The sequence below is a fragment of the Vigna umbellata genome, chromosome 5, assembly GCF_029865625.1.
Source record: "Vigna umbellata cultivar VRB3 chromosome 5, Vumbellata_1.0, whole genome shotgun sequence".
NCBI lineage: Eukaryota > Viridiplantae > Streptophyta > Magnoliopsida > Fabales > Fabaceae > Vigna > Vigna umbellata.
In genome coordinates, this window is record NC_142169.1 from 33747508 (window position 1) to 33760442 (window position 12935).

Sequence of the window (12935 nt, forward strand, 5' to 3'; positions counted from 1 at the left end):
GCCTTTGGTTTGATGGAAAAAATTATTTCTGCAAAAGAAAATATATACTTATTTCTTGATCAAATATTTGACAAATAAATATATCATTTTTATTGAATATAGTATATTTTAACTTTTTATAAAGAAAAGAATAATTTATATAATATCTTTTAAAGTTTTCTGTCTTCATAGGATTAAAAGCGTATATTTTACTTTTAATTCACTTATTTGGGATTTCGAAATTGATCTTTTTTTATTCTTTTTATTAGTATATTTTTCTTTACAAGAATACCCTTAGACAATATTTTACTTTAGGAGTGTTCCTAAAAAGATCAGAACAAGGTACGTAGTTTTAATAAAATATTCATAACTATTTAATTTAGAGAGTTGGCAAACAAGATAAGGATGGATTACATAGGATGTGTTGTATGCTTCGGTTTTCCTCATTTTTTTAAGTAATAGTTTTATATTAATCTCCTTGTTTATTGTTTATTTTTAATAACAATTCCCTGTGGAAATTTCATGATAGGGATATTTTTAAATATTTTCGTATCAAACGAGATTATTTTACCTGATTTAGATTAACAAATTAGTAAAGTAATAATATTATTATATAATCATCCACTAAACTCCAACTAGTTTTGCTCAACGGAATGGTAAATACAATATGGATTTTCTTTTTAAACTTCAATGGTGATCAAATTGCCTCTCTTAAACCAATAATCAGCAAGATAAAATATTTGTATATAAGCTTTTATTTGTGTTGCTGCATAAAATTCACGCGAGATTTTATTTTTTTCTTGGCATATTTATTGAAACATCCAAAATATAAATTAATTGATCACATCATACTAAAAGAAGATAACAAATGAAAAATATAGATAAATTTTTAAAAATATCAAAAGAGACTATAAATTCTACAAATAAATAGTTAGATAATTAAAGTTATGGATTATGTTCTTAAAATTTTAATATTAATAATTCTAAAACCATTTTTTTTTAAATTGGCAAAAATCAGTTCTTAAATTAATTATTTAGGCTTACAAGTATATTGATTATATCACATCTAGCTGTTTCAAAATTCAATAATTATCTTAAGTGAATTTTACCTGGCAAATTGTCTTTTTGACTATTTTTTATTTTTTATAAATAAAAAATACGTACTAATATATTGATTTTTATTGGAAAATAAAAATTATTCTTTTCTGGATAAAAAATCCATATTGATTCAAAATGTATTAATAAGTATATAAGTCTATAATAAATTATTTTATTGTGCTTCCAGTACCTAAATGTTTATTTTAAAACTTGTTTACATATATCTATGAATAAATATTTAAAGCATATTTAATCATATAATTTTTTAAAATTTTATTAATAATTAATATTTTTAATTAGATAAATTAAAATAATTATTATATTTATATGTTCAATTATTTGTTTTAATTATTATAATTAACTAAAACTTAACTTTTAAATGTTAATGATTTAAATTATAATAATATAATATATTTATAATTTTACAAAAATATAATATAAAAATTTAATTTTTTTAATTTAATTTTTTAATTTAAAAATAAATAATATAAAATAAAATAGATTAACAGGTTAGAACGGACTTATTGGTCTGTGCTAATTTAACAAATTTAACAAACAAAACGAACTAAACCAAAAAGAAATTGAAAATTCCAATTTTACAAATTAGTGAATTATAACCTATTTTGATAGTCCTATTTTTATCATCTAATCCATTTTTTACTTCTAGTTGTATAAAACTTTAACATACTTTTATATGTTATTTTTCACAATTTCTATATAAACTCAGGATAAAAATAAAATAGAGGTTATACCTAAAAGTTTAGCAAAACTTGTATATATGAGGATTAAACTAATAAACATGGAAAGGAGATCTACTTATAAAAAAAATCGACTCTCAACTAAATACAAATTAAAAAAATTATAAAATATATAACATATATTAATATTTGAGTGAAAGAGATATTTATATAAAATATAAATTCATTTACATTTATAGATTTTTATAGAAAGACTAATAATTAAGAGAGAGTTAAGATAGGTAGAGATATAGTTTATTAAGGAGTAGTTGATTCAGTCAATTATAAACAATTTTAATAGATGTGAAACATACTAGTGACATTTACACTATTGAATGAAGAAAGAAAGATGTTTAAGTTTTTCTTTTTCTGTATATTTTTCTTTTTAACAAACATATAGTTATAAATCTTTTGTATAAATACAACTATACATTTATTAAAAGTTAACTTTTTATTTATTTATAAAGAATATAATAAATATAGTAGATGAGATACTCTAATTGAAGACCTTAAATATTTGTTTATCAATTTTAACTTTGAAAAACTTATAGTTGCCAAACCTGTAAGAACACTTGATAATAACATATTGTTTAGAGGAAATTTTGAACTTTTGAAGACTTACAAGCACAAAAATCGAATTATATCTATCTACCCTAATGCTCAAACTCACCATTGTTGGTTGAAGCCCCAAGCCCCACACTGGTTTTTCTTCTTTCTTGTTTTTTTATATTGTTCTAACTTTTAATCCTTATAATCTAATAGTGTGAAGAGGATGATGAGAGTTATTATTCAATTTATGTCCAGAAAATCTAAATTTCAGCAAGAAAATCCATGTGTAGTGATTAGCAATGAAATTTAACAGTATTGTTGTAAAACAAGAAAAAATATTAAAGGAAAATGAAACTTTTGATTGGGTTTGATAGAAAAAGATAAATCTTCCAACTTAACCTAAATCAAAGATAATAGGAACTAAATACTAGTTTTTCCTAAAGTAGCAATTTAAAACAATCCATTATTTTAATAAAATGCTGGATACGGCTACAAATTTTAAAAGTGAAAAATAATCATTTTAAAAAAATTGTAAAGCAAAGATGATCCAGATTTGATTTTTCGCACAACATTTTTTTTTATAAATTTTCTAGTTTAATTAAAAAAATTTATAGTATTGTTTTCTTTATCAATGTTTTGTGCCTACTTCATTCGTCTTTGACCTTTTCTTCTTAAAGAAAATTGTATTGTTTGATGTGAATTTTCCATAAAGACTGGTAGCTGTTTTGATGAAATGGAAATTTAATAGTTGACCAATAAATAGCAACTTTATGATGGCTATTGGATACCATAAAAAGAGAAGAAAATAGTGCCTCAATAGTGTGTTTTTGTGCATTTATCTTAATTTTATTTAAGTTACTTAAAAATTGAAATAATTATGTAATACATAAATTACTTGTTAATTCCTCTCTCCAAAGCCATATATTTCATCATCACATAATCTTTTGATTGGTTATAAAAACAGGTATTTTACTTTTATATTATATATATTCCATAACACGGACATTTTCAGGTTATGTTTACTTCAACTGAATTAATTACTATGTGTGCAGATGGATTTGCGAATTATGCATCTATTCACATTAGTGTATTTGAGAGTATTTTTTTGAAGAAGGATTTACGATATTCACCCCGTTTCCATCCTCTTATAAGGATGAGATTTAAAATATTATTTTACTGAAATGTCCCTTATTTTTTTCAAACATGTGTGAGCTTTGTTGACAAAATTGTGAATCACAGACAAGACTTTGTTGTGTTCTTATAATAATAATTAATAATACAATCATACCTAGGAAGAAAGAAATATATTGTATTACTTTTATTAATTTCTTTAACTCTATTATTTCAAATAACTCTCGTAAATTTTATTCATATGTAAAAATTTCTATCTTTTAATACGAGTGTAACACACAACACATGTGTGTAAAATAAATATAATTTACATTATTTTAAATATACAAATATTTGTCTTCATAAATAACATATTATATGATTAAACCTTTTTAAGTATAAGTTATCATAATTTTTCCAGTCATAATATTTAATATTTAGATACTAAAATGTATTCAAACAATGTTCGAACTAAAATACTAATATATCAATAAATGATTAAGATATATTTTTTTCTATTTATAGAAATATGATCCAATTAATTCAAATGATCCAATTAATTTAAATTAACATTATTTAGAATTCAATTAAGAATTTTAAATTCAATTGAGGATTTTAAAATGACAGGATCCAATTGAAAAAAATCACATAAATAACTTAGAGATGTTAAAAAATATACAATTAGTTTAAACATAATTAACTTAGAGATGTTTAACATTATACAATTTAACTTGGAGATGTTCAACAATATACAATTAATTTAAACATGATTGTGAAGACCTATTAGTGGTACTAGAATCAATAATTAACTTTAATTACTAGCTCTGGAATGAGTAGTTATATGATGAAGACTTTTATGTGAAGATTTTTTTTATCAAAAGTCATTCTAACAAAGATTTCGTATGAGCATGTCCCATTATTGTAATAAAAACAATATAAAAAATTCATCATACTTATGGTTAGAAATACACTTATACTCAAAAGATAAAAGATAATGTACTAATAGTAAAAAAAAATTATTAGGAATTTCAGACTAAATTTAAGTCTTAGAGGAAAAAAAAATTAAACAACTTATAAGAATACATATATCTCAATGTAGTGGTATATGTTAATAAATTCTTCCCTCGACCATTTTGAGTAAAGTATACATGGATATTATGTATGATTATGGGTATATAGATACGATAAAAATTGAGAATAAAATCAAACAGGGTATTTCTTTTTATAGTAAAATAGAAGAATATTTATCTCATTGCTGAAATACTAATTTCACATGTTACACATTTTTTGTTTTTCATTTTCATTATCAGATGATACCTTCAATTTATCAATCATTTATGTCTTCTCTTCATTTACATATCACTCTATAATTTGAACATGATATCACTCGGATCTAGAATTTGAATATCATCACCTTGAGTGTGAAATAAACCATGCATGTTGAAAGAAAATAAAATAAAATAAAATAAACCATACCTACTGAAAAATTTATCTCACATTGTATGTATTCAATCCAATTGTTCCCTTTTTCTTTCTCCTTAATTTTCACTTAACTTTTCCCAATATCTTCCTATTTCACCAAATAGCTTGCTACATTCTATAATTTCTTTTTTCCTGTGACCATTAGACCAATCAGTTTTTAATTTATTTCTGTTTCTTCCTTTTTCTTTCGTCACAAACCAAATCATTCACATTTCAGCAGGGACAATTATGTTATCAGTAATTTACTCTAACTATGCAAAGAAAACAAACCCTACTATAGAAACATTTGAGACTATCATAGTTAAACTCTGGTAAGAAAAAACTCAATTCCTTTATTATTCATTAATTGATATATAAAAAGGAATATATATTCAGAGGCATTATCTAAAGTTTTCTGCCATGCACGCCAGGTGTTTGATTAGGCAAGAGGGCAAGCTCCCATTATTCGGTCAGAGTAGAGGCATTATCTTATCTCCAGTTTTCTATCATACACTACATGCACGCCAGGTGTTTGATTTTAGGGTTGCCACCATCCTTCACTATGGACTGGTGTCAACCCTCCACCGACCCTTGCTCAGTGCAAGATGCAAGTATTGAACCAAGACATACATCAACTTCCTTTTATTTTTTGGGTTACAATTACAAGAAATGCCAAAGTAAACTTTGTGTAAAATGATGATTAACAGCTTAAGTATATTATAATGAAATAATTATCAGACAATTCCTGAGATATATTATAATGAAATAGTTATCAGCGTAAGTATATATGTTATAATGAAATAGTTATCAGACAATTCCTGAGATAATTCAGAAGCAGTTAGGCACAGCAGAGACAGAAAAAAGCAATTAGTCAGTATAACCGTAACTACTACCTATCTAACATAAATACGCATTAACTCATGTGTATTAATTGTTCCCACAGGTTTATGTGTGTTACTTATCCACCAACCTAACATTCATTGTACGTTGCTTGCATCTGGAAATCAAGTAAAGTAGATAAAGGGTAGATGGAATCTTCAGTAAACAACAATTTCCTTCTCCCAATAGAAAAAGTTTTTTCCATGACGAAAATTACTGATAGAAAGTTGATTTCTATATAATGGTTTTCCCAATCAATAATTCTCCGACACATCAATTTCTTAAAAGTTGAACCGATTGAAATCCAACAAATGAGTGTCCTAAATAAGGTTTAACCACATACATACGTACTTATTTTGTGAGGGGGAAGGGGTTGTCTTTAGCAGCTAGCATTTTTTTAGCCAAGGGAGGATGTATTTGATAATATGGTTTGCCTATTGTAGTGGAAAACCAGGCTGTCATCTGAACTATTGCTCTACTGGCCTAGGGTTTTATTTGATCATATTAGACAAACTTAACCCCAATAATATTGTTAATTTACATGCTTGAATTTTCAATTTCAAGAAATGTGTGTATCCTTCTCTGTTTCCCTTATCATTTTCATACCCTACAAGCCTACAACAAACATCAAGGAGACTAGGACACATGCTGCAAAGATACTTTAATTGGCCAAGTATTATTCATATTTCATGCTCCTCAAGGAATGGTCATAGGCATACTTACTTCATTCATCACTATATCACTCCCTAAATCACATTAGTTTCAACAAAACCACAGTAAAAGTGATGGATTAACACTAATTTAGAAGCAAAGGATGTGCCATGTGAACAGCATCACAGAAAGATTACAAAGGTTCCTTTGTTTCTACTACTTTACAACAGTACCAAAAAGAAAAAAAATACTATACATCTTATTCGTTTGGTTTGCATAAGTTGGTATAGTATTTATCTGATAAAAGTTAAAATCGATCGTTACAAATTGCACTTGGTGTATCAGACAAAAATATCAATAATACACTAATGGCATGTATCAATTTTGTATACTACGGAATTAATAAAAATATCCTCTAGAATGAGGAGCAGTTAATGGTTTGAGGTTTTTTTCTTTCTTTTTTTATGTATAAAGTAACCATATTTTCTCCCTCTCTCTCTATCTTGTATCATTTATTAGATCTCGTATTCCTCTCTTATTTGCAAAATTTGGTTTATAAGTAACATTTCTCTAATATTTATATTCACAGTTTAATTTTTGTGAAACAAAGACCCAGCAGTGGAAGCAAACCCAATGGCTAACAGTATATTTTTTCAATTAATGTATGACATTTATACAATGTTAACAATGCGCAAGGATTTCAACCACACAGATGAAAAGAAGTTACAGTTTTCCCACATTCAACATTCCAAAACATATGAAAATGAGAATATATAAAGTGTCAAATTGATGAACGAATTGAGGAAGAAAGCAAGCAAAAATAAGATATCAAAAAGGAATACCTAAGGATTGGTACAAGATATTGAACAGCCTCGGTCCAATGAAATACCGAACAATTAAAAATACAGTGGACACAATGATGCGACCCATCCCATACTTCATGTCCATCGATAACTATTATCTAAAAAATTTATGAAATGATGCTGGCTAGATGAGTTTCTAAGCACGAGTGACACAAACCGAAAGGCGAAGACCATAAATAATATTATCCATTATGGGGTCCAACTTTAATGGGTGCAGGTTGTTTCTGAGAAAATACTAAAAGGCAAAGCCCGTAAAACCTAGAAAACAAAAACAAGGGGAAATACACCCAGACAACCTTTTTTTTGACACCACCTCTACATGAGGCATAATAATGTTGACTGAGTTTAAGCAGTATGGTCTATTCTAAAGTCCAAACAAACAGCATGAGAGTGATTTGATTCATTCAGGGAAAAGGAGATGAACCCGACCATATCACTGTCATCCCTTCCCTTCTCTTTAAAGAAAAGTTTGTTCCATCTCCATATGAAATGTAGCAAGTGTAAAATCATTCAATGCGGCATAGACTCCAATTAATGTCATTTCCACACTACAATTATCCATCAACTTCATCTACTCAATGAAGTACTAAATGTTACTTGGAAGAGTCAAACAACACGTTTGCTTACCACAAATTCCCGCACACAGCTAGCTAGCTCCACTCTTATTCCGGACCATTTCATACTCCATCCTTATTATTACCTACACATAATCATAATCAAACTCTTCCACCAAAAATAACAGATCCATTAGACACAAGAGAAACAAACAAATAAAGCAAACCAGTGCTACTGCAAAGTTTCTTAAAAGAGAATAACAATAATAATAATAATAATAATAATAATAAAACATCTCCTTGACTCGAGTCTCTTTTAGAAGCAAAAATTACCAAACGAACCAAAAAAACAGCCTAGTCTTATGCTTACAAAGAAAAACCGTCAGAAAAATTAACATACTTAATTCACATGTCAGTAAGATTAAGCAAATCCATCATCGCTGAGGCTCAGAAGGAAGGTGGAGGACGAGGTGGAGCAGCTCCCCAAAACACATCATGAGGCATGTTCTGACCATTGTGTAGCAAATTAGGAGGCAAATTATACATGGCCATTGAAACTTGTTCACCTAAACCCTGAGATTGTTGTTGTTGTTGCGGCTGCGATTGCTGTTGCACTTGCATTTCTTCTTCACCTTGTTCATCCTCCAGCGGCAGCCTCTCATAAGTAGCATTGGCGAATGTGGCGGCGATCACCATCACCGGTCCGGAGGCCACCAAAGAACCAGCAACGGTGCCGCCAACGACCTGCCCCTGCCCTCCGGCCAAATAGACGGAGAGTCCGGTGGCGCCAGGAGGCGAAGGAGAGGGCAAAAAAGCGCCGGAGAGGGAGAGAATCTCGAACCTTCCGTGGAGGGTGATGACTCCTGCGGGCGCGGCGGGTTGGCGGAGAGTGACGTTGGTGACAATGCCGCTGCCGCTGAGGACCGACACGCCGCGGTGGCGGCGGTTGGCGAAGGCGGCGATGCTCTCTGCTACATCACTACCGCTGGCGATTTCCAGCACGTGGCTTCGGAGCGCGTTGGGGCTTTCTTTGGTTATGACAATCGGCGGCTTGGGCTTGTTCTTGGAGCCGGGAGGCCTGCCACGTGGCCTCCGACCACCGCTTCCGGGCTCCGAACCTTCATGGCTTACAAGGTTCTGATTCTGGTCGTCTCCGTTGTCCCTGCTGACCTCTTCCTCCGTGGTGTTGGTGTTGGCGTTTGTGTTGCTGTTGCTGCTATTGGTCGGAGTAGTATTGGCGTTGTTATTGTTCTCCATCAACTCTTGCTCTCTAATCATTCCCACATTCCCAGCCCACCACCGATTCGCCATGTTCGACTCAAACCTTTTATTTTATGTCCAAAACAGACAGAGGGATAAAAAAAAATAGACAGCTCAGATCTCTGTCTCAATTAAGCACGAAAGACATGCTTTTTGCATGTAAACCCTAACCACACATGTAAACAGGAGTAGTCACATCCACCCAATTGAGAGTGTGTCGCAAAAATTAACTAAGGTGAAGAAGCAAAAGGAAAACTGAAGGGAAAAAGGGTGTATAGAAGTACAGGAAAAGATAAGAGAAGAAAGGAGTAGTTGAGGTTGAAGTTGAAGGAGGTGTTTTTTCTTGACAAAAACGCAGTGTTTTCGGGGGGTTGTTGTTGCAGCAGAAAGGATATAATACGGTAATATGGTAATATGCTTTTGTAATTGTACCTCAATCTATGCCACTAAAAGGGTCAGATTAGTACGGGCAGAAGATAGAAACAGTGGGAAGTACCTTGAGAGTGAGCGGGGTCCTCTATCGTTCTTTTATATATATATATATTTTATGAGAGAAGGAAGATGATGCTAGCAACAGCAACAGCAATAATGGTAGTGTTATGTTATGATATGATATGCATTAGGAAGAAGTAATATTGGAGAAGGGTAAGCGGTTTTGAGGAGGGAGTGGTTTTGGGGTGTCTCCCTGGTAAGCGGTTCTTGTGTTGTATTCAAAGTTTTCAACTTCCGAAGCAAGCAGAACTCCATCCACTTGTTGATGTTGTGTCACCTACTCACTCAGCTTTGTTCAAAACAATATTAGAGAGAGAAAGAAGAGAAGCAAGCAAGTTGCGCGAGATATGCAAGCAAACAAGATGAATTTACTCTGCTACCCTCGTCCTTGGTGGCTTGGTTGATCATGTTAGTGATTGAGGAAGTGGTACTTGCTAGCATGGTGGCTGGAGTGACGCGTGGGGGTGGGCCTTCCACACCAAAATCAAATGCTTTGTTTCTGTTCTTCATCTTCTTACTGCTCCTGTGCTCACTTCTGAACTTCATTCACTCTTCTACTTCTCCCAATAATCCCACCTCTTTCGCATTTATATCACAACCTTTTCCTTTTTTTTCCCCATTTTTACTCTATCAACAATCTATTACTCCATCACATACCATACATTCACTGTTAACAATAACATGCATTGTCAACCTGTCATGGACAACACCATGTTTTTCTTTTGGAATCATTACAGATTTAAAACCCTCCCACTTTCTAACATCAAAACATTAGTTAACTGCTGTATTTAGAGTAATACATAAATATTAACTGTTATTTCAGAAAATTAATATTTACTACCTTCAGTAATCACAAGTGTTAAAAAGTGTAAACTTTTTTGGTTATTACTTTTACATCTAGATTTTGGTTAGAGTCTTTGTATATTTATTTGGAAGAAGAGATATAAGTCAATTCAAGGTCAGATTTTATGACTATGCAGGTTCAGAAAATGGAAATAAGTGAGACAGTGGCAAGATAGAAATCAACGTAATCATGAAATAAAAAAAGTATTTGGTGATTAAAGTGTGTTTTGTGGAGGAGATTTTAGTGTAATTGGAGAAAAATAATTACTTTGTGAAGTCCTTGAATAAATAAAGATGAAAGAAGAAAAGGAATAAAAAAAGTTATAAGAGGGCGGCAGGAGCAGGAGTGGGGCACATCAATGTCTGCAAATGGCGACAAAAATAACGAATGCCAATGTCTCTGAAACATCACCGCCAACATTATTTCTTTTCTACTGTCCCTCTCACAGGAAAATTTACTTCAGAATCAGTAATCATTTTTTTATTATTATATTTTCAAGACAGTAATTATTTTATGTCTACCTTTCATTTTTATCAATTCAGTCATGAATGTTACTTTTTTTTTAACTATTGCAGGCTGATATAGTAATAACCAAAATGACATTGTGTGTACAGTGTATGAGTTGTTGAGATAGTCTTGGTTTTGTTTGTTTTTGAGCTTTGATTGAATGAAATTTTGGTGTGTGTTGTAAATGAGCATGGGAATTGGGATCACTGCCACCAATACGTAAGTAATGATGCTACTTTTGCAATGAATCTCCTGTAAGCCACCAAAAAAGTGAGAATGAAACCAGAAAAACATCTCGAACAAAACACATCTTACAACAAAGTAGATGCTTCTAAAAAAGGGAGACAAAATAACTTGAGGGACTAAATAAAATGTCATAGCATGTACAAATAAAATTCATATAGTTAATTTATTTTAAGAGGGTGACAGATGCAGGTTGTGTATATATGTAACAAAAATATGGCACAATGGGTGGTTAGTGTCTTTATCTAGGCCAATGCCATCCATGATACAATTCTGGTGTGTTCATCAATGGTCATTTTCATATCGATCATCACTTCATCAGAAATTCAGAACCAAATAGCAGACATGTAAGTTTGTTCCACCACTGCTATCTTATCTCCATTCAGACGTCAACTTCTAATTTTTGTTTTCCTATCAATTTTAAGTAATGTAAATAATATATATAAATTGTATCTATTTTATATTATTCTTTTTGTTATCATTATTATATGTATTATAGGGGTGAAGAAGTGTTTATAACTAATCTCTTTTCTCAATATTTTTTATAAAATTATTTCAATTCACTATATACTAAATACACTGTGTCAGAGCCATGACCTCACATGCTGTATGAGACAAAAAAGAATAAAAAAAACAACTAAAAGCTATTTGATAAATGGGTATATTTGATTGTGCGTTGTGTTTTTTTAGTCTTTAAATAAATAAAGTGAAAGAAACAATAGATCAAGGTGGTTTGAACTAATAACCAACAACAATCAAATTAAATTAAAAAATAACAATCTATATTTCATACTTTATCTTGTAAGATAAATGAACTAATTGAGTAACCTTAATTTTTTCTAGCTATGTATTAAAACAATATATATTGGGTAAGATGACGAGTAATAAGTTAAATTTTTAATCTTATTTTAATTTAAAATACAAATACAGCGAAATAAATAAGTTGTTTTAAATTATTGTTTTTCACTGGTTTAAAAAGTGACCTCATCCATGACTAAAGTTGAGATATGATAAAATTCTGAAAACCTAGATATGGAAGAGATAAGTCTTCTGGCTAAAATTCAAATGGTATCAAAATATGGAACGGTAGGGATAAGTGGTCTCAAGATTGATTTGATAGCACCTTTGAAAGCAACACATGTAACATCCTTATCCATTTTCATAACATAAATGAACAAAACTGAGAAGTCAAGCTTTTTAATATAACAATAGCACGTCGCTAATAGCAGTTGAAGTAAAGGTTGGCTAGCTGGGTTTATGTGAGAACACTACAGATTTGATAAGGAAGACTTCTGGATTTTTCTTTTTCTTTTTCTTACCGAAGGAAAAGCTTACCAGTTTGGTTTGAAATTTGAACACTAAAATTAGAAGAAGAAATTAGTCAAACAAGTTGTGTGCAGCATAAGAGATAGCGTGAACGTAAACCTCGTCTGGTTGGTCATCCAAAATCCAATTGGCGATAAACTCCAAACAGCTCAAGGATTTCCCTTATCATACAGTAATTGGTTACATTCTTTTGATATTTCGATCTTGGAACACTTTCTTCTGACAGAAAAAATATTGAAATGACATAAAGTTTAAAATTATAAATAAAATTATATGATGTCAGAATGTTTGTTGGAATATAAAATATAAATTTAAATACAATTATATATAATGTGAAGTCTTTTAAAACATACTAAACAAAATGTTTAAAGAAATTTTATTT

General features: G+C 30.4%; 1 protein-coding gene across 1 annotated transcript; it reads right to left on the reverse strand.

Annotated features, from left to right (window-relative positions):
* Positions 1-7280: 7280 nt before the first annotated feature.
* On the reverse strand, positions 7281-10171 carry LOC124826218 (AT-hook motif nuclear-localized protein 15-like). Its single transcript, XM_047298994.2, has 2 exons — positions 8282-10171; positions 7281-8027 (listed from the first exon to the last, which is right to left on the reverse strand). The coding sequence occupies exon 1, from the start codon at positions 9190-9192 to the stop codon at positions 8329-8331; it is 864 nt and encodes a 287-aa protein (XP_047154950.1). The 5' UTR covers positions 9193-10171; the 3' UTR covers positions 7281-8027; positions 8282-8328.
* Positions 10172-12935: the final 2764 nt, after the last annotated feature.

Coding starts and splice junctions, on each gene's coding strand:
- LOC124826218 (XM_047298994.2), bottom strand. CDS start 9,192: ATGGCGAATCGGTGGTGGGCTGGGAATGTGGGAATGATTAGAGAGCAA.